At 35.4% G+C, this 23,458-nt stretch overlaps 2 protein-coding genes across 3 annotated transcripts; both read left to right on the top strand.

Annotated features, from left to right (window-relative positions):
• Positions 1-458: 458 nt before the first annotated feature.
• Positions 459-1,412, top strand: LOC102532993 (olfactory receptor 4F3/4F16/4F29-like). The gene has a single exon (XM_015251063.3). It carries the CDS (start codon positions 459-461, stop codon positions 1,410-1,412), a length of 954 nt encoding a protein of 317 aa, XP_015106549.2.
• An 11,994-nt stretch (positions 1,413-13,406) lies between these two features.
• LOC140697096 (olfactory receptor 4F3/4F16/4F29-like) lies at positions 13,407-17,385 on the top strand. Of its 2 annotated transcripts, XM_072963933.1 has the most exons (2): positions 13,407-13,416; positions 16,457-17,385. In XM_072963933.1, the coding sequence occupies exons 1-2, from the start codon at positions 13,407-13,409 to the stop codon at positions 17,383-17,385; spliced, it is 939 nt and encodes a 312-aa protein (XP_072820034.1). The 2 variants fall into 2 exon arrangements, with proteins under 2 accessions (XP_072820034.1, XP_072820033.1); XM_072963932.1 differs by lacking the exon at positions 13,407-13,416 and having other exon boundaries at positions 16,432-17,385.
• Positions 17,386-23,458: the final 6,073 nt, after the last annotated feature.

The raw sequence follows: 23,458 nt of genomic DNA, 5'->3' as shown, positions 1-23,458 counted from the left end.
AATAATTAGGCATATTTCCATGTACTTTTTGGTCATCCAAATTCATCCTCATCGATCTTTCAGCAAATATTTAATTCCTGAAATATGGAAGAAATTGTAATAGTGTTTAGTTTAATGTGACTAAAGTCAGATTATATTAGTTTTGAAACAAAAATAAAAGATTTGGAGTTGAATTTCTGTTACTCATGTTGAACATGTTGTATCTCAGGAGTAATACAGGGCATCATCCCTGGGAGGAGGCAGAAGGTATAAAAAACAGACGTGTTGGTAGTAAGAACAGCTCCACGTGACAGCTACCGATTTTTCTGTGTGAACACATTTTGGAGGCCATAGCATATTAGTTGATTTTAATGCTAATGTGGAAATAGGCTTTCATAACTTTGACCTCTCCTCTTCTAATTTATTAACATTATTATTCATAATTTACATTTTATCCTGTTATCCTCCTTCAGGTAACAATGTTAACAAAGCCAATGGATGGAGCAAATCACTCTGTGGTGTCAGAGTTTGTGTTCCTGGGACTCACCGATTCCTGGGAGATCCAACTTCTCCTCTTTGTGTTCTCCTCCACATTTTATATGGCAAGCATGATGGGAAACTCCCTCATTATTCTCACTGTGACTTCTGACCCTCACTTACACTCCCCCATGTACTTTCTGTTGGCCAACCTCTCCTTCATTGACCTGGGAGTTTCTTCTGTCAGTTCCCCCAAGATGATTTATGACCTTTTCAGAAAGCACAAAGTCATCTCCTTCAGTGGCTGCATGACTCAAATCTTCTTCATCCACGTCATAGGTGGTGTGGAGGTGGTGCTGCTCATCGCTATGGCGTTTGACAGATATGTTGCCATATGTAAGCCTCTCCATTATCTGACCATTATGAGCCCAAGAATGTGCATCTTCTTCTTAGTGGCTGCCTGGATGGTTGGCCTTGTCCACTCCACAGTCCAATTGGTTTTTGTGGTAAACTTACCCTTCTGTGGTCCTAATGTGTTGGACAGCTTTTACTGTGACCTTCCTCGGTTCATCAAACTTGCCTGCGTAGACACGCATCAGCTAGAGTCCATGGTCACAGCCAACAGTGGATTTATCTCTATTGGTTCCTTCTTCACTCTGATCATTTCCTATATTGTCATCATCCTCACTGTTCAGAAACGTTCTTCAGGTGGCTCATCCAAGGCTCTGTCCACACTTTCAGCTCACATCACTGTGGTAGTCTTGTTCTTTGGTCCTTTGATATTTGTCTATACATGGCCATCTCCTTCCATACACTTAGATAAATTCCTGGCTATATTTGATGCAGTTCTCACTCCTTTCCTGAATCCTGTTATTTACACATTTAGGAACCAAGACATGAAGGTGGCAATGAGGAGGGTGTGCAGACAGTTAATGAGATATAGAAAGATCTCTTAAGTGAGGCCTGTATTGTGAAGAGCCCGTGTTGATTACTGGTGTTCATTACTGATGGTCAAACTCAGGGAGAAGCTTTTGTTTACCCTACCTAGATTTAGTTATGTACACTGATATCAAGTCTTTTTTGTCTTTAACTTAGGATGGAGGGACATTCACTTCTGAAAAGAGAGAAGTTACATATGAAGTATTTATAATCACAGATTATAGTAATCTTGAGCCTCAATTCCTAAGGAATAACATTTATATGAAGTAATTATTAGAAATACAAAACAAGCATACTTCTTTAAGGTCTTCAGAATGAAGAGAACCCTGTCTCTCTTTTTAATAGAAATCTGTCTCACAAGACAGGAATTCGTATCAGTACCCAACAAGGATTCTCTAAGGGAAGATTGAACTGAGTCTTCATATTGTATGCTGAAGCTTGCCTACATTCTACCCCTCCTACTTGGGTCTCTGCCCAGGCTGTGGAAGGAGGATAGGCTCTTTGAGAACACATGCACAGAATCTTTGAGAACAAAAATGTAGGAGCCCAGTGCATGCACAACTCTGGATAGAAGTCACAGGAGCGGTGCTTGGAATACAATGAACTGGGAAACACGAGGACTTTTCTCTGTGACTAGCGTTACACTACTCAAACCAATTAAGCTTTCATTCCTCTTTCCTTCCTATGTCTTCCTCTTCATTCTTCTTCAACCACTTACGGTCTCTGGGCTGGGAAAAAAAATTCCCCATTTCCCTTTCCTTTCTCAGGCTTTCTTCTTTCTCTTTCTTCCCATGCCATTACTCCTCTGTCTTTCCCCACTTCCCTGCATTTGCTTCTCTGTCCCCTTCTAACTTCTCTTACTGCTGCCCCTTTTAAATTGATCTCTTGTAGTTGTTATCAGTTGCCTTCTCAATGGGTTTCATTTCTTTAAAAAACTTGTTGTTTGGGTACAGGAGTTCAGCTGTCCAGTGTGGGTGGAGGGAGAGTAACTAAATGGCAAGGGTAGGGTCACTTACAGAAGTGGTTTTCATACTTTCTGACAGGAACCCACAGTAAGGAATATAGTACACACTGTAGTCCACACAATGCCTTATCCCCGTAAGGGACTGAACCGAAGTTTAACATAATGGTATTTATTTTTTATGACGTTTTTTCCTTTCCTTTCCTTTCCTTTCTACTAAGAACTTCTGTTTATAACCCACTTTGTGAGTTACAGAATCTTGCTTACTAAGAAAATTACATAGAAGGTAAAGAGTTACGTGCACTGCTTCTGGTTAAGAGCAGAATAAATATACAGAGATCAATTTGTCATCTTATTCTAACAGAGACAAACCCAAAATTGGTCTTGCCTTAATATAATATTTGATAATAAAGCATTTCTACACTTATTTAAATAAGCTTACTGAACCTTGGCTGTGCAAACTTTGACAAAATTTTGACACATATCATTGCTTCAACTCAGACTCATTATTTGAAATGATATATATATATAAAGTAAATACACATGTATTTATATATATATAGTATAATTTACTTTTTAAAAGCAATCTATAGCTTTCTATATCTATTCAGTTTTGTCTTTTACTATCTTTCAATTTCTGGAATAATATTTTTATCTTAAGATAAATGTACTCTTATTCCTTGACTTTTTTGGTTATGTTACTTCTAGAATAGTCTCAGACACCCATATTAATTATGACTTTTGACCAACATTACTAATTTCTATTTCACTGAGAGTTCTTGAAGGAGAATAACTGAGAATTGTCTGTCATATACAGTCATTTCAGTAAACCAGCAAAACTCATGAGCACACTAATATAACCCCCAGCAGACACACACACTCTATTCACATCTTCTTACAGGCAGTAAATGATGCTCTTAGTGTAACAAAAATGAACATATACACTAACTTGATCAAAAGATATAGACATCCTATAAAGATATAATTCACACACACACACACACACACATACACATACACACATACCCCTGACCAATGTTTCAATATTCAGTCTTCCTTAAAAACAATTCAAAGAATGTCCCCTAATTACTATGCTTAATACTAAATTATGGCCTTAAAATTGTTGACGATATTAAATACTATGTTTAAGTAGACACACTACAGAACTATCAGAAGTATAACTCAAATTGACTCAACACATAATTTTATATTTTTTCTAATACTAAATGCTTGTCTTATACTCTATACTGGTAAGATCAGGAAGAGACCTATTGCTGTTCTATTAAAAATACTGTCAATTCAGTCTGAATTGTCCAAGAATTTATTTTCACTATGTGAATTTGGATTCTCATATAAAAATACTTCTGAGCTAGTAATTTTTATAAGAATTTATTTCTAAAAAAGCTAGCAATTTTAAAATAGTAGAAGGTCAGTTAAAAATTTTTGGATTAGGGGTTGTATTAGATTCATGTCAGCACTATTGATCTCTAAAAACCAATTCTTAAAGAACCTCTTTATTTTTAGAGGCTTTGAAGAAGTTATTAATACCCCATTGAGGTACAGAAATATTTTACATTCACACAGTAATTTTCTCAATTACAGAAGTACAGCCACACATAAAGTTCCTTCATTCGAGTTTACAACCTCATCTACAGATCAAAAGTAGATTCAGATTTACCAAGACATCAAAAGTAGAGAAACATACAGACATTATATCTCAAATAACCTTTCCACTTACAGTGGAAAGAAAACATTCTCACACAGACAGACAAATAGATAAACAGTTTTTAAAACTAACCAATACAGCAAATTCTCCATCGTTTCTCATTTGATAGAGAATAGGTCTAGTACTAGTTTACTAGGGCTGCTATAAGAACACACTGCAAACTAGGGGGATTGTACAATAGAAATTACTGTCTCCCAGTTCTGGATCCTCAAGATCAAGATGTTGGTAGAGTTGGTTCCTTCTGACAACAGTGAGGGAAGGATCAGCTCCAAGTCTCTTTCCTTATCTTATAGATAGCTATCTTCTCCCCGTGTCTCTTCACATTATCTTCACTCTATATGTGTCTGTCTCTGTACCCAAATCCCCTCCCCTTCTTTATTTAGGTACAGTTGATTTAAAATATTGTGTTAGTTTCAGGTGCACAGCAAAGTGAGATTTTTATATATATGTATCAGATTATTTTCCATTATAGATTATTATAAGATATTGAATATGGTTTCTTGTGCTATACAGTAAATCCTTGTTTCTCATCTACCAAATTACCCACCTTTAAAAGGACATCAGTCAGTTTGGAGTAGGACTTACCCTGAACACCTCATCTTAACTCATTACATCTATAATGACCTTATTTCCAAATAAGATCACATTCTGAAGTACTGAGGGTTGAACATCAACATATAAATTTTGGTGGGACACAATTCAACCCATGACAGACCCTCACCGTCCCAGTAGAGATTACCAAATGATCAGATTATGAAATCAGATTCACAATCTCTGTTGCTGGCCAGTGAGGAGAAACATATCAAACTTGTGTCAAACAAGATTGGAACCAAATTTGGTCAAGATCCAGAAACAAACAAACCAGCCAACAATAAATTACCAAAGCAGAAAAACAAAACAGAGATCAGAGTGTCAGTGAAGGTAAAGTTTCACTGCTGATTGGGATTCACTATGGAAACTAAGAAGAGATATGTTTTGGCTTACATGTTCCATGAGTACATTGCTTTGGAAACACAGTTCATTGATTCCAGAAGATTTCACTTGGATATCCTGATGAGCCTCCAAAATGGCCAAAGTATAATTTTTAAAAAGTTAAAAATATGACTCATATATAAGGTGATCATGTGTTTAATTTAAATCACTAAAGAGAGAACAAGCAAGAAGGTAACCTTTTCCACTATGGAGTTTTTCTATATGCTTTTTTTGACAGGTGATAATAATATTGTAAAAGTAAGAGCTCTGATTTGTATGGTTGTTTGACTCCATCATGATTTAGAAATTGATCCAGGTAGGTTAGATGGATCAAAACTGTCTTTGATGGAGCAATAAAGCAGGGAGAGAGGAACATAAGGCCTTGATATAACTGTACTGTACTTCGTGCCTTTGCAACATCCTGCTTAATTCCCTAACTCCAAATAGAGTTGCCCCCTGGTAGTACTCCCTAACAAACTTCCTCTGTGCTAAACTTCATCTCAGAATCTGCTTCCCTGAGAACCCAATCTTTGACACAAATCTCCTGATCCTTCTTATATTATTGTCAGAGAAGTACTTGAAGGTTTTGATATTATATGGGATATTACGTTGGTCCAATTCACTAATGATACTGTGCTAATTATTTGACCTTGTGAGCTAGAAGTAGAAAATAAGACATATGTGTGCCAGATGATAAAGTGAATCTATCAAAATTTCAGGGATTTTCCACATCAGTGACATCTCCATGTGGTCTGGAGCATGTCATGATATTTCTGCTAAGTTTACTCTATATTGTCCACCAAAGAAAGAGGCTCAATCCTTGGTGAATCTATTTGTATTTCAGAGGCAACATATACCATACGTGAGGGAGTTGCTCCAATCTATTTAGTGGATAATTCATAAAGCTGCTAGTTTTTAATTGTGGCTGGAGCAAGAAAAGTCTCTTTAGATAGTCCAGAAGGCAAAAGCAGCTTATAGAATGCTCAGATTTCCATGTCTCCTGCCTAATTTTTCACTACATTTCTGTATTTGGACATAGGAAATCCTCCGTGACCAATTAACAGCAGAGGAGAAAACAAAGCATATTTTATGAATTGTTATGCATGTTATGCTGGCACTATCTGGAAGTGAATGCCCAGTTCATTAAACCTTAGTCAGAAATTGCCTAGTGAGGATCATGGTGAAGAAAAACTCTTGTAATGGAAACAACTTTAGGTAGTGTATATTATTTTTAATATTTATTTATTTATTTATTTATTTATTTATTTTTAAATTAAGTTGTACTTGACATACAGTATTATATTAGTTTCAAGACTACAATATAGTGTTTCAATATTTTTATACATTATGGAACAATCACCACAAGTCCAGGTACCATCTGTCACCATACAAAGTGGTTACAATGTTATTGACTGTATTCCTTGTGCGTATATTACATCCACATGACTTATTTATTTTATAGCTAGATGTTTGTCCCTTTTAATCTCCTTTACCTATTTCATTCATCCCCCCAACACCTATCCTATCTGGCAATTACCATTTTGTTCTCTTTTCTCTGAGTCTGATTTTTTGGTTTTTTTGTTTGTTCATTTGTTTTAGATCCCACATGTAAGTGCAATTATATTGTATTTGTCTTTCTCTGACAAATTTATTTCACTTAGCATAATACTCTCAAAGTCTATTCAAGTTGTTGCAAATAGCAACATTTCATTCTCTTTTATGACTGAGTAGTATTCCATTTTATACACACACACACACACACACACACACACACAATCTCTTTTTCATCCATTCATCTATCCACCAACACCTAGGTTGCTTCCACAACGTGGCTATTGTAAATTGCCCTGCAATGAGCACAGTGGCATATATCTTAAAAATTAGTGTTTTCATTTTCTTCAGATAAATACACAGAAGTAGAACTGTTTGACCACTGATAGTTCTATTTCTAGTTTTTTGAGAAACTTCCAAACTGTTTTTCATAGTGACTACTCCAGTTTGCCTTCCCACCAACAGAGTAGAGGATTCATTTTTCTCCATATCCTCACCAACACTTGTTGTTTGTTGTTTTTTTGATAATAGCTATACCAACAAGTGTGAGCTGGTATCTCACTGCAGTTTTGATTTGTATTTCCCTGACAGTTAGTGATGTTAAGTGCCTTTTCTTGTGCCTGGTGGCCATCTGTATGACCTCTTTAGAAAAATGTCCAGTCATCACCTCTGCCCATTTTTATCTGGATTCTTTGGGGTTTTATTTGTTGTTGTATTGAATTGTATGAGTTCTCTATATAGTTTGGATGTTAACCTTCTATCAGATATTTGTTTTGCAAATATTTTTCCAATTCAGTAGGTGGCCTTTTCATTTTGTTGATGGTTTTCTTTGCTGTGTAGAAGCTTTTAGTGTGACGTATAATTTATTTTTGCCTTTGGGGTCAGATCTAGAAATTAATTACCAAGACCAATGTCAAGGACATAATCACCTATGTTTTTTTCTAAGAGTTTCATAGTTTCAGGTCTCACATTTAAATCTTTAATCTTTGACTTAATTTTAGTGTATAGGGTAAGAAAGTGGTTTAATTTAATTATTTTATAAGTAGCCATCCAGTTTTCTCAACACCATTTATTGAAGAGACTATCTTTCCCCTTGTATATTCTTCCCTCCTTTGTTGTAGATTGACTATACAAATGTGGGTTTATTTCTGAGTTCTCTATTCTGTTCCATAGGTCTATATGTCTGTTTTTGTAACAAAAACATATTTTTTGATCACTATAGCTTTTTAGCATAGTTTCATATTGGGAGCAGGATACCTCAAGCTTTGTTCTTCCTTCTCAAGATGGTTTTGGCTATAGGGACTTTTTTGATGCCATGCACTACCTTTTCATTCCCCTCCATGGTTTTGATAGCATGTTTTATATATTTTATCTTGTGTATTCTTTAGCTCCCCTTTGTAGTTATATGTGATTGTTCTACTTTTGTCTTTTAACCTTCTTACTAGCTTTTTAAGTGGTTGAACCACAGCCTTTACTATAGCTTTGCCTTTACTAGTGAGATTTTTATTTCACGTATTTTCTTACTTCTAGTTGTGGCATTTTCTTTTCCTCTTAAAGAAGGCATTAATAGTTCTCATAAAGGAGGTTTAGTGGTGATGAATAAACTTTGGTTTTTGCTTGTCTGAGAAACTATGTGACCTTCAATTCTGAATGATAACTTTGTGGGATAGAGTATTCTAGTTTGAAGGTTTTTTTTTTTTCCTTTCAATGGTTTAAATATATTCTACCACTCCCTCTGGTTTATAAAGTTTATGCTGAGAAATCAGCTGATAGCCTATGGGGTTTCCCTTTTATATGATTAGTTATTTCTCTTTTGCTGCCTTTAAGATTCTCTTTATCTTCAACTTTTACATTTTAATTATGATATGTCTCAATGTGGATCTCTTTGGATTTATCTTGTTTGAGACTCTGTGATTCCTATACCTGGATGTCTGTTTTCTTTCCCAGGTTAGGGACATTTTCAGCCATTATTTCTTCAAATACTTTCTAAGTCCCTTTCTATCTCTCTTCTTCTGGGACCCCTATAATGCGAATGTTACTACTCGATGTTGTCCCACATAAACCCTTCTCATTTGAAAAATTCTTTCTTTCTTCTGTTCTGATTGGGTGATTTCTTCCAGATTGCTTATCTGTTCTTCTGCATCATCTAAATCTGTTTATTCCTTCTAATTATTTTTTTATTTCAGTAATTGATTTCTTCAGTTGTGATTGGTTCTTTGTTATATTTTTAAGTCTTTGTTTAAGACCTAAGAAAGAACAAGAGTATAAATTTCTTGAGATGGGGTTTAGAGAGAGGAATGTGGATGGATTTTTTTAGAGAGAGCGTAGAGAATGCCCATGTTAAAGTCTATTAGAGATTATTCACTATACAGGAACAAGAAGACTTGCCTCTGTGTTGCAAATCAGTCTCTTACCCTTAGGCTAATACTGTGTTGATATCACATACTCTTCCTTCTCAAATGATGCTGAACAGTGGCCTTAGGAACATAGTTCATGTCTCTGTACAGACTCAACAACATGAATTTCCCCTCACTGTGGTGATCTGGCTACCATCATGGCCAAGGTGCCAATGCAAAAGTAAAGCCTCAGTACCCTCTATTGTGCCACACCTCACTATACTCACTATCTAAATTTTCTGGAAGAATTAGAGTCTTGTCTTCACAGTGATATAAATTTATTCTGGGTACCGATTTTTCATTCCCAACCATAGTGCTCCTGCTAGCACTACCATTTATGGGCTTAAAACATACCTTTTCTGCCTTATCTATTCCTATGGTGTCATGTGCAACTATGACTCTGGACACATTTTTATAGAAATTGAAGTCTGACAACAGGCTTATGCTCATAGAATTCACCAGACTTACTCATACTCAATAACCCATGGATGTCTCACTGATGGAGTGGTGGAATGGGCTGGTGAATGGTCATATTTTGTACCAACTGGAGGTGAACACCTTGCAAATTTAAGATGCTACTTGTTTGATGTAGTATATATCCTAAACCAGTGGCCACTATATTGCTATCTGTCCTAAAGCCAGCATATATAAACCCAAGATGGAAAAGCTCATTTTAAAAATAGGACCAAATTATTTACTATGGAAATTTATGCATTTTATTCTTGTGAAGTTTAGTTTAGTTGCTTCAAAGGTCCTAGTGTCCCAGGGAAAAATATTCCAGCGAACACAGCTAAAATTGGCCTCCGACAACTTCGGACCCCTCATGGCACTGAACCAGCAGATGGAAAAGAGCTTGCCTCTGACGATTCTGGGGACTAGGGCAAGAGTAAAACTGGAAGCCCATAAGCTATATGTTGAAATATTTGAAAGTTATAAATCAAGATGACAAAATTTTGAGTATGTTCTATTCTTCTATGTTGATAAATATATGTTGTTTCCCCTTCTTCTCTAGTGTCTTATTATGAGTCTTTAGGACCTTTGTTCTGGTCAAACTAAATAGGTCTCTAGGGATAAAGTCCCTTGATCCATGAACTCCTTCTAAATTCCTGTCTTTGCAGTCGCACTTGGTCACTGTCCTCTAGAACTGTTAATAACCTTCATTTCTACATATGTCAGGGTTGTATGGCACTTTGTGTTAGAGAACACACGAAAATCTAAGATTCTATGAGGATGTTCTTTTCTTTGTGCAGGTAAAATAGAAGAATGAGAAAAAATGTAGTAAGAAGAATAATGCTTGTGTCATACATGATTCTGTTTTGGAACTGCTGTTGATATGAGTCATGTATTCAAGTGCATGAGTGTTCTCCTGAAGCAGGTTAGCTAGCATCTGTGGTAACAAATTGACCAGTAGTAGAGAATAATTGTGGAAAAGGGTATTGACATGTTCAAGAAGATAAACTGACCTTGACTTTTAACTGGAATCACACAGTTTTAGGGTAATGTGAAAGATATTAGGAAAAGTTAAATGGATTCATAATTACTTGGGATTCAGTGCTCTGTGGCCAGTGACAATTAAATGAATGCTTTTCACCCCATGCAATTTAATAAACAGGTAAGAAAAATTGGTGACACATGAAACAGAAAGCAAGAGTTGTTGTAATCTCCATTGATTTTCCAAAAGAGATAAAGTATAAACTGATAATCTTTGTGAAAAGAGAAGCGAATTTATTAAGTGCATGTAAAATTTTCAAGATGGAAAAGAACTTATTGATAACTGGATAGAAGAGACACCTATAGAGTCAAATATGAATAAGTTATTTCTAATATAAATATTTAACTTAAATTATAATGTGCAAAATTTAAAAACAAAGTGAAAACTACCAGGAGTTAAAATTGTTTTTCCTGCTTTTTTTATGTGATTTACAATTTTTAAATGTTTTCTGTTAACTTTTTTCTCTAAATTGATTGTGGAATGCAGAAGGGTTTAGATGAGAAAGAAGTTCTAAGAGGAAATGTAATAGGGATTGGGTTTTTGAGTCTTCAAAACAGAAAACTAAGGGGTGACTTTGTTTAGTTTGTGTACCTAAAAATTAAATTGAAAGGGACACTGTAATTTGTTTATACACAGTTATAAAAAGTAAAAGAAACAGTCTTAAATTAAGGAAGAAGACTTTTACTTAAGTTTGAAGAAGAATTTTATGACAATTTGAAAGCTAAAATGCAGGACATTTCAGCTGAGGGAAGTTATAATATAATGAGGGAAATATAAATATTTCCATATTTTTAGATTGAGAAGGAAATTTATATGAATAATGGTTTAAAATTTCAAAACTATAAGAAGTCTGTAGGTAACTTTCAACTTGATGATTCCATTATTTGGAAACCTAGCTGCTAATATTTTCTTCATGTATGAAGTATTAAATATCTGGCAGTCTGTTTCTGGAAGACTGATCTATTCTGTATGGTTCAAGAAAAAGGATTAATATACTAAAAGACAAAGAACTGGCCCTTTTCTTTTATACCATGTATATTTAATGAGTTAAATAATTACAGTTAATGTACTTGAGAAAAGCAATCGAAAAACTTTCCTTTCGAACAAACCAATCTGTAAGAGAAAGTAGTTTCCGAACCTAATCAACCAGGAGGTTGATTGTAGGTATTTGATGACTTCCAGGTAAATAAACATCATATCCTGGTGTCTCCATCTAGAATCCTGTGACTATTGCTCAGGGTGTAAATAGGATCCTGACTATGCCCCACGTGGATTTAAACTTTGACATTTGAGTTTCACACATCAAACTATGAGTTTCTATATTCTGTAATACTTGGTTTTGTATTTCTTTTCCTTTTAGTACTTTTGGAGAAGATTTATTTTTGACTTCTAACTTTCCTTTTTTCTAATACTCATTGCAGGGTAATTATAACAATCAGTGTTGTCCTCTTCGGTTCCATATTTATAATTCTTTCCCCTTTAAATGAACTTTTCCTCAAATTTTGGTTTCCTATGTAATTGAAGGAATCAGGGATCCAAAAGGAAAATAAATTCACAGCTAAATAAGTATTACTGAATAGACTCATGGAGAAAGTCTTTGAAAAAATGAGCACTTAAAAAACACCTGCAGACATTGTCCTAAAAGCTGCTATAATTAAAGAATTTCTGAAGACTGGGCCCAGAAAGTAATATAAATCATATCCCATAAACTATCACTTACTTAATTTAAAGTGGGCTTCATCTTTCTTCTCTTGTCATTATACACATAGTTTCCTTATTTCCTCCTCTCTTTGCTTTTCATTTTGACCTAGGTTACTGTTTTTTTCCTCAATTCTTCTTCATTTTTATAATCTCCTGTTTTCTTCTTTTCTTCTCTTCAGAACACCTCTCAGTCTTTTTATCCACCTTCCTTAGTTACAAAATCAGCCATATTTTCATAGTTTTCAATCATCCAATTATATCCTCTTCTATCTTTGTCAAATTGTGTTATTAAAAATACATGATCTGCTATACCTATTACTATTTCAATTGCAACCTGACTTTCCCATTTTGAGGCTACCTTTATTATGTGTAGATCTAATTTTCACATCACTGAAATTTCAGAAAATTTTTGCTGGTGGCAGTAGTTTCAATGTCTCTCTCCCTCCTTTTTTATTCTGAACATTTGTTAGCAGTTGAGATTACATGAGAGTATAAACAGAATTCCTCCCCTCAGTGCATTTACATATAAAACTAACTATAATGTAATATGATAAGTGATGATCTAGAACATAATAAAGTGTTATGAATAGGAACATAGATTAGCAAGGCATGAATCTGCTTAGACTGTGAAGAGCTGGTTTAAAAAAGGTGGGGTGGTTCTAAACAATATAGCATGCACTTACTTTGCAGGGTGAGCAGTGAGTGGAGATGGTGGAAAGGTTTTTGAGGAAGAAGAACCAGTGTATTTAAAAGTATGGAGGGATGTATAGTGTATGGCTTTTTCTGATAATAAACAGGTGTTGCTGGATCATGGGGTGCAAGAAAGGAAGTGGGAAAAATAAGATAGAAAATGAGGTTTAAAAAAACCAGACTCCAGAGGGCTTTGAACACTCTGTTAGGAGTTTGTGGTTCACATGAAGGCAAAAAAGGACACACTAAATATTTAATACTATGATTGAGTCTCTTTTGAGAGCCGATGGATTTTTGTTGGAATAGTGAATACCTGAAGAAGAGAATTCTGATGAGGTTTTGTGATAGATCTGGTGAGAACTGATGACCTAGGGTCAGTGAGAAGAAAAAAGGAATGGATACAGGGAAGATGCATTAAATTAAAAAAGAAATTATGACATATTTCACCCATTTAAAAAGTACCCAATACTGTATGGTCCGTACAATGGACATTTGTTAATCTAACAATGTTAAAATCTAACAATGGACATTTGTTATTTAATAATTTTTTTGATAGTAAATCATTACAAATAAAATTGAAAATACTTTTTCCATCAGATTCCTCTCTTTTTCTGTCCAGAGAAAACTGCTTTTCTGAAGTTTTTGGGTAGCCTTCTTGTTCAAATTTTAATACTTCTATTACACATGTATGTATTTATACTCAATAATATTTAATACTTTTTGAGTGTTTTGAAATATACAAAAATGATATTTACATTATTTTATAACTTGATGTTTTTCATTCAATGTAAAATATTGGGGGTTTTTCATGATGATAAATATAAGTCTGGTTCATTCAGTGTACTTTCCAAATAACTCATTTCATTTTATTAATTTACAACAATTTATTTATGTATGACCTCATTGTGGACATATATGTTATTTCCATTACCAGAGGCATTGAGGAGGAAAAATTAATTGTATTTGGTGATATATATTATCTCACATTCCCAGTTCGGAAAGACATTAATTTTCTCCATTCTACAGATTGGAAAGGGTCTCAGAGATAAAATGTGTGTTACTTAAGATCATCAAGTATTAGGTGACAGAATGTGAAATATAATTTTTCTGATATTGAACCCTATACTCACTTCATTATCACATGCAGCTTCTTTAAAAAATAATGAAAATAACTGCTAAGAGGTGTTATAAGAGCAAAAAAGAGATGAAGTCAAAGAATAATGGAATCATATACACAGCCTATCTTTAATATGAAGTCCCAGGTGTAGGCTAGTGTCCCTGATTCTACACTGAGATTGGTGATCAACCTCAAAATACTTTGACTCAAATGGGGACACTCAAGCTTTCTACTAAAGATACAGTAATTCCTCTAGGTACTGTGTAGCTTATGAAGAAATATGATGGTAGAATATTCCTACAATCTGAGTTAAAATGAAACACTAGAAGCAGAAAACTACTCAGATTGAAGGAATCAAGAGCGATTTCATGAAGGAGGTAGAACTTGAATACAGCCAACATTATGGAGGCTTCTAAGTGGTTAGTTCATGCTGGAAACCTGTTCAGGGGTCTCAGTTCCCTCTGGAGAAAGAAAGGTGAGTGGAACAGATTAAATGGGCACGTCATGAGTCCACCAAAAAGCCTTCTGTTTCAAATAAGAGTATTACTAGAACAAGTAAGATAAGAATAAATGTTCCCCAGGACACAAAGGTACATTAATTAGTGATAGAAAATTGTCAACAGTGACTAATCATGGAGACCAAAGCAGCAGTTACCAGTATGTCAATAAATGACAGTTGTCAACTATTATAGGACTTTATCTTTCTCCCAACAATTCCCATCACATGTCTTTGTTCTGGTTGTATCCTCAGAAAGTTTGAATAAAGGAAGAAATAAAGCAGAAAATCAGAGGGGGACTGATCTTTGAATCAGTAAACCTGGGTTCTAGTATAAGCTCTAACACTAGGTAAATTTATGGTTTTGGTCAAGTTATTTAACATATTTGAGTATTTATTTCCTGATCTATAATGACTAGAGAGTTTAATAAATAAGGGATATTGAATTTATCAGTAGGTCCCAGAGTTGACCTCATTGATTTCAGTCTCTTTCATTAAATTGAAGTCTTTTATTTTAGTCCTATTCTCTCTTTTGGTTTTCCTAGGGGCAAAAATTTCAGTTTCCTGAATTCCCCAGACTCTTGTCTTTTCCTTCTTTCCTTACACAGTCAATCTCTACCAGAGCAAATACATTTTATTCATTCTTTCAGCAAATATATGTTTGTGATTCTAAATTTTTGATACACTGAATTGAAGACGACAGATGTGGTTCATAAGTTTATGGGGCTTGCAGCCTAACTGGGAAGCAGAAATTAAACAAATAATAAATTACATTTGTGGTAAGTATTACTAAGTAATACAGTATTCTTTGAGAGCAAATCAATTAAACTTATATAAGATAGTCTAATTAATATAATTAAATAATTGTGAATATTATATTCATTTTTATTGAAATATATTTTCTGATATGGAAGTTTGATGCTCCCTGTTGGTCAATAGTATTTAATTTTCTTATCCATTCACTCATTACGTCTCACGTGTTGAGTGCTATTAGGGCAAATGAAATAAAGAGTAGACTTAACATTTACAGAATATATATACAGCCATTTGATTATAAATTAATTACTTTACTAATTACAATTTCCTAGGTAAATAAACAGACTTAAAGAGTTTAGGTAATTTGCCCAAGATCAAGTTGTCAGTGGCTGAAGATTATATATGTCTTTGTAATCTAAATCCAAAATCAGTATTCTTTTTGCTAAGCTATGATGTATCTCTAAATATAAGTAAATAATTGCAAGAAAATGTGATAACTCCTTATTTACAGATTTGTACAAAATGGTTTCCACTATGCTATCCATTTAATAGTTTTAAGCTTTTCAAATCATGTTCTAAGTACTCAAAGGCAATGTTTCTCAAATTACCTTTGTGGAAGGATAAGGTTTTTCTTTAACTTCTAGTGTTTCATGCACTGTGGCTTTGGTAAAAAAAAAAAATCAGAAACATGAGTGTCACTATAATGTCAAATTGCTAGAGAAGTTTCTAAATATTCACATACTCTGTATCTAATATAACACAAACTGGTAACAGACAGTTGATGGACCTACACTTCTCTGTGATTAGTTCTTTGGGATCAGCGTAAGAAGATACCAGTTTTAAGCCCAAAATTAAAAATTTTATGGTTTAATTCCTCTTACTCATGTTAAACATCTTGTATGTCATGAATAATATTGGAGCATCAATCTTTGGAGGAAGCAGAGGGTTTTAAATGCAGAGAGAAGCTGGTGATAAGGACCGCTCCACATAACAGTCACTGATTTCTCTGTGTGATCACATTTATTAGCCATAAGCATACTAGGTCAGTTTTAATGATAAAGTAGAAATAGGCTTTATAACGTTGACTGCTCTTCTTCTAATTTGTTAAAATAATTATCTAATTTATTAAAATAATTATTATAATTTATATTTTTCTTATTATTCTCCTTCAGGTAGCAATGCCTACAAAGCCAATATATGGAGCAAATCACACTGTGGTGTCAGAGTTTGTGTTCCTAGGACTCACTGATTCCTGGGAAATACAACTTCTCCTCTTTGTGTTCTCCTCCATGTTTTATGTGGCAAGCATGATGGGAAACTCCCTCATTATTCTCACTGTGACTTCTGACCCTCACTTACACTCCCCCATGTACTTTCTGTTGGCCAACCTCTCCTTCATTGACCTGGGAGTTTCCTCCGTCACTTCTCCCAAGATGATTTATGACCTTTTCAGAAAGCATAAAGTCATCTCCTTCAGTGGCTGCATGACTCAAATCTTCTTCATCCACGTCATTGGTGGTGTGGAGATGGTGCTGCTGATCGCCATGGCCTTTGACAGATATGTTGCCATATGCAAGCCTCTCCATTATCTGACCATTATGAGCCCAAGAATGTGCATTTCCTTTTTAGTGGCTGCCTGGATGATTGGCCTTGTCCATTCCATGGTTCAACTGGCTTTTGTGGTAAACTTACCCTTCTGTGGTCCTAATGTGTTGGACAGCTTTTACTGTGACCTTCCTCGGTTCATCAAACTTGCCTGCATAGACACCTACCAACTAGAGTTCATGGTCACAGCCAACAGTGGATTCATCTCTGTTGGCTCCTTCTTCATTCTGATCGTTTCCTACATCGTCATCATTCTCACTGTTCAGAAGCACTCTTCATCAGGTTCATCCAAGGCTCTGTCCACACTTTCAGCTCACATCACAGTGGTGGTCTTGTTCTTTGGTCCTTTGATATTTGTCTATACATGGCCATCTCCCTCTACACACTTGGATAAGTTTCTGCCTATCTTTGATGCAGTTCTCACTCCTTTCCTGAATCCTGTTATTTATACATTTAGGAACCAAGACATTAAGGTGGCAATGAGGAGAGTATGCAGACAGCTAATGAGATATAGAAAGATCTCTTAAATGATGCCTGTATTGTAAAGAGCCCATGTTGACTACTGATGTTCATAATTGATGGTCAAATTCAGAGAGAAACTTTTCTTTGTCCTACTTAGATTTTATTATACACACTGATATTGAGTCTATTTTGTCTTTCACTTAGGAAGGAGGGACATTCACTTCTGAAAAGAGAAAAGGAATTACATGTGAAATATTTTTAATCAACATTTATAGAAATCTTGAGCCTTAATTCCTAAGGAATAATATTTATATGAAGCAATTATTACAGATACAAAACTGGGCATATTTATTTAAGGCCTTCAGAACAGGGAGAATTCTGTCTCTCTTTTTAACAGAAGCCTGTCTCACAGACAGGAATTCCTATCAGTACCTAACAGGGGTTTGCTAAGGAAAGACTGAACGGAGTCTTTGTGTTGTAATGCTGCAACTTGGCCACATTCTACCCCTCCTGTGAGGGAGCTGTTCTTGAAATACCAAAAACTGGGAAAAACCAGGATTTTTCTCTATGATTAGCATTATGCTACTCAAATCCATTAAAATTTAATTCCCCTTTTCTTTCTAATTCTTTCTTTTCATTTTTCCTCAGGTACATGTGGTCTCTGGGCTAGGAAAAAATTTCTCCCACCCTCTCCTTTCTGAGGCTTTCTTCTGTCTCTTTCTCCTCATTCTATTATTTCTCCTTTTCCCAATTCCCTTCATTTGCTGCTCTGTCCCCTTTAAATTATTCTATGTATTTATTATAAATTGCCTCCTCAGCAGTTCCATACTTTGAAGAAGTTGTTGTTTTGCTACAGGAGTTCAGCTGTGGTGTGTAAGTGAAGGGAGAATAATTGACTGGCAAGGGGAGGGTCACTTACAGAAGTGGCTTTCATACTTTTGACTGTGACCCACAGTAAGGAATACTGTATACATTGCAGTACATGCCATGTCACCTCCCCATAAGAAACTGAAACAAAATTTTACATAACTTTTATCCCAGCACGAATAGGTACATATTTCACAATGGATTTGCCTTCCTGTCTGCTCTCATGACTTCACACTGTGTCAGCCTGGCTAAATCAGAACTATGTTTCCAGAATCCCTTCCATGTATGTTTCCATGTTAGGCTTCACCACAGTTAAAGTTTGTGCGAGGTTTGGAACAAGGAAGTGAAGCAGTAGCCAGTTTGGTTCTGAAGACCAGGACAGGGCAAGTACGTTATAGCTCAGGCCTGCTGCTGGCTCACCTTGCTGCTGTGGGACAACACCTTGGGCCTGCAGCTCCTCTAGCTCCTACTGGATTTCCACCTTAGTGCCTCCAAATCCTGGGCCAGGTGCAAGTGCATCTTCATGATGAAGAGCATCAGCTTATTCAGGTCAGCTGCATCATCAAAACTGGAAGCAGTGAGAGACAGACACACAGTTCTAGGTTATCTTTGGTCTCCTTCGCTTCCTGCCTACTTTCCCTTCCATATTGCTGGTTCTGCAGGCTGCAGACTCAGCATGAGCTTCAGTGGCAATAGACGTATACTGCTTAATGTCTATTCCCTACAGTAACTCCTTTATTCTAAACCACTCACAGTGGTTCTACTTTTCTGCTCAAACTCTGAATAACACACCCTAAACATGTCTGCCAGCCCAGTCATTTGCAGATTTATAGAACGTCTTATCCTTACCATGATATCTACATCGAGTTGCATCTAACCAGAGATATATTTTACAGCAAATGAAGTATGAGCTTATACACATATGAACTCATTGTTCTATTTACATGTTTCAACACTTTTAAAAGCAACTGACTTGATTAGTGGAATGGCCTGCTGAGGTGCAGTGACAATGACAATAGCTGGGACACCACTTGGGATGGTGATGTGCTGTCCTACAGGATGCATCATAAACCTGTGATAAGCTACAGAAGCAGGCTGTTATTTTCCTCTTCACAGCTCCTGTTGGGTTACCCTCTTCTGCACCTACAGCTTTTACTTGTGATCCTAGAATCCACTTTTTCCCCATCTCCCTGTAGCCCCAGAGATCATAAGAGTTCACTGCTCTTGCCAGTCCTGGGTTCCTTTACTGTCCTTTGTTGGTTCTTGTAACTCTGCCCTAACTCTTGTATATAATTCCTTCAACCAGCTCTCTTCTACCACCCATATAAATGTGACATCTTTTCCTGTCTGGATTTTAATACTCTGAAATATCTATAAAACAATGAAAAGAAATGAACTAGAGCCATACGCATTTACATGAGGAAATAGATACAAATGCAGAGCATAAAATAGATCTGGACTCATACATACTACATGATGTTTACCCCCAGGGAAGACAGCAGGGACCTTCAGTGAAGGGTCATGATCATAGTCATTGACTTTATTTGTGATGGTTTACTTTTTTAAATTAGGTTACTCAAGTGCTTTCTGTGCAATTAAAAATTATTTTAAAATCATTAGTTGATTATTTTTGCTGCTACTAAGTCATTCTATGAGATTTTGAGATTTCAGAGTACCCCTTGATCAGATTAAAAATTAAAATTGTATCAACTCTAACATACACACTCTTTCCCCCAGCTGAATTGAAACAGCTGATAACATATTTGAAATTGCTCTGTTTCAGACTATTCTGGGCTTAAGGATAGTGTACCCATTACTGATTGATTACAGGTCTGTTTTATGAAGCATGTGTTCTCTGTCTTCATCAGCACATGGACATGAATAGCCTTTGGTGAGACACTGGGAGATACTCAGAGAGGTCAGCATTTTAGCTTTGATCTAATTTTATCCTTCATATTTCAGTTTTGCTCAGTTCAACAAATATGTATAAAGTATCTACTATATGGCATAAAATGTACACGGTACTAGAAATACAGAGAAAAACAAGGGTGCATTCCTTCCATTGAGGAGCTTCTACTCTGTGGGACATAGAAAGAGAAACAGTTTCAATGTCATGAGGTAAGTGTAGCGATAAAGTATGCACAGGATGCAGAGGATGCTATGGAAGTACAGAGAGGAGCACAGAGCAGTGGTTTCAACAGTAGCTGTGCAGCAGAATTACCAGGTACTTCCAAAAATACTAAGACTAAGACCCTTAGCCCATTTCTCAGAGACTTTGATTCAGTCGGTCTGGGGTGGGCACATATTTTTTTTATTTTAAAAAGCTTTCTGTCTCATCTCCCACCACTCCCCACCCTGGGCTTAATGTTCATTAGTACTAAATGACTATCATTTCTCAAACATGCCAAACATGCCATGTCTCATGCTTCATGCTGTTAATTCCTTCTATAATGTCTTCCCAGGGACACCCATTCCTCACCCCTACCCCTATTCCTCTCTCAAACTCGTAAATCCCTACTCAAGAGCTACTTCCCCTGGGAAGTCTGCCTGGTTTCCCCCAGGTAGATTTAAGTGTTCTTTCTTCTATGTTCCTACCCGTGGCATTGAACATGCATTAGTACAGGTATTATCCAGGTTGGATTAAGATACTTCCATGCACGTGTCTTCTTACTGGATTCCAAGCTCCTTGTCTAGAGACTGGTATATGGAAGATGATCAAAAATGGTTTGAATAAACAAGATTATACTGTATAGCACAGGGAAATATATACAAGATCTTGTGGTAGCTCACAGTGAAAAAGAATGTGACAATGAATATATGTATGTTCATGTATAACTGAAGAACTGTGCTCTACACTGGATATTGACACTGACTATAACTCAATTAGAAAAAAAGGTTTTAATAAATAAATTCCTAGCTTTCAGGAGACTTAGATTCTAACGATTTTTTTCCATTCAAATAGCTTTAGGTGTCATTTTGGAAATTGCACATTGCTTGACATTTTTTAGTAGAATATCATCATTTTATTAGACATATTCCTTCACTCCCTCTGCAGTACTTTATTTGAAAGCATTGCAAATGGACAGCAAAGTTGAAAGAAAGTTATATTAATACCTGTATACCCACCACTAGATTCCAACATCAACATTTGATTCAATGGAGAAAAGATGATTTCTTTAATAAATGGGTATGAGGAAATTGGATACTTTCAGGCCAAAGAACAATGCCAGGCCCCCATCTTATACCAGTTATAGAAATTAACTCATTATGGAGTAAACACTTAAATGTAAGACCGGAAACCATAAAAGCTTCGTAAGAAAAACATAGGGAAAATTCTTCTTGACATTGGCCTTATCAAACATTTTTTGGTTATGACACCTAAAGCACAAAACACAAAAGCAAAAATAAACAAGTGGGACTACATTAAACAAAAAAGGCTTCTGTGCAGCAAAGGAAACCACCAATAAAATAAAAATCCAGCCTATGGAATGGGACAAAATATTTGTAAACCACGTATCTGATAAACCACATGTCCAGAATGTATGTGAAGCCCAGATAACTCAATAGCAAAAAACAAAAATAACCCAACTTAAAAATGGGAATAGGACCTAAGTAAACTTTTATACAAAGATGATATTCAAATGACCAAAAAATACTTGAAATGAGGCTCAACAACACTAATTATGAGGGAAATGCAAGTCAAAACCACAATGAGGTATCACTTCATACCTATTAGAAAAGCTATTTCCAAAAAGACAAGAGCAAATATATGCTAATGAGAATATGGAGGGGTGAGGTACCTTGTACACTGTAGTGGGAACGTAAATTGGTATAGTACTGTGAAAACCAGTGTGGAGGTTCCTCAAAAAATTATGACTAGAACTAAATGTGATCCAGCAATTTTACTTTTAAGTATGTATGTGAGGGAAATGAAATCACTGTCTTGAAGAAATATCAGTACCCCCATGTTCATTGTAGCATTATTTACAATAGCCTAGATATAGAAACAACCTAAGTGTGCACTGACAGATGAATGGAGGAAGAAGATGTAGTATATATATATATATATATATGTTTGTGTAGATAGATATATACATAGATACATATATGTATATATATCTATATGTATGTATGATGTAATCTTATTCAGCCATGAGCTAGAAGGAAATCTTGTCATTTGTGACAACATGGATGGACCTGCTAAGTGAAATAAGTCAGACAGAATGACAAATATCGTATGATTTCACTTGTATGATGTATCTAAAAAAAAAAAAAAAACCCAAAACAAAACAAAAACCTGAACTTGTAGAAACAGAACAGATTCATGGTTACCAAAGGTGAGTTATGGGTGGTAGATGACATGGGTGAAGGTGGTCTGAAGGTACAAATGTTCAGTTAGAAAATAAATATGTTTGGGGAATTTAATGCACAGGCATTGTGACTAGTTAACAATACTGTATTGTATGAGATGGTCCCTGACAAACAATGGTGTGACTTATGAATTAGACTTTATGATGATGTGAAAACAGTATTGGGTAAACCATGCTTCCAGTTTTGAATTATGATCTTTTTCTGAGCTGGCAATATGTGATATGATACTCTCTCTAGTGGGGCTGGGCACTGGATGTGAGCCACAGCTCCCAGTCAGCCGTGCAATCACAAGGGCAAACAACTGATACATTTACAACCATTCTGTACCCACGCAACCATTCTGTATTTCACTTTCAGTATAGTATTCAATAAATCACATGAGATACTCAACACTATATCATAAAATAGGCTTCCTGTTAGATGATTTTTTGCAACTATAGGCTAATATAAGTGTTCTGAGAACATTTAAGATAGGCTAGGTTACAGTATGCTATTCAGTAGGTTAGGTGTATTAACTGCATTTTCAACTTAGATATTTTCAACTTATGATGGATTTATTGGGACATAACCCTATCATAAGTTGAGGGATTCCTGTATTTGAAAGTTGCTAAGAGAGTAGATCTTAAAAATTCCCATTACAAGAAAACAATTGTATGTGAAGTGATGGATTTAATTAAACTGTATGTTAACTATTTTGCAATATACACATATATCAAATCATTATGTTGTATAACTTATTCATATGTTATATGTATATAACATATACAAGGCTTTATGTCAATTACATCTCAATAAAACAGGGAAAAAACATTTTACTGTACTTGCTTTATCACGTATCTATCCATCTAGCCATGTATCAATACATTTTTGATGCATTTCAAAGTGAATTGTGGACATCAG

Source organism: Vicugna pacos, chromosome 6 (genome assembly GCF_048564905.1).
Source record: "Vicugna pacos chromosome 6, VicPac4, whole genome shotgun sequence".
Classification (NCBI taxonomy): Eukaryota; Metazoa; Chordata; class Mammalia; order Artiodactyla; family Camelidae; genus Vicugna; species Vicugna pacos.
Note: the sequence above shows the minus strand (reverse complement) of the source record. Positions and strands in the feature narration are given on the sequence as shown.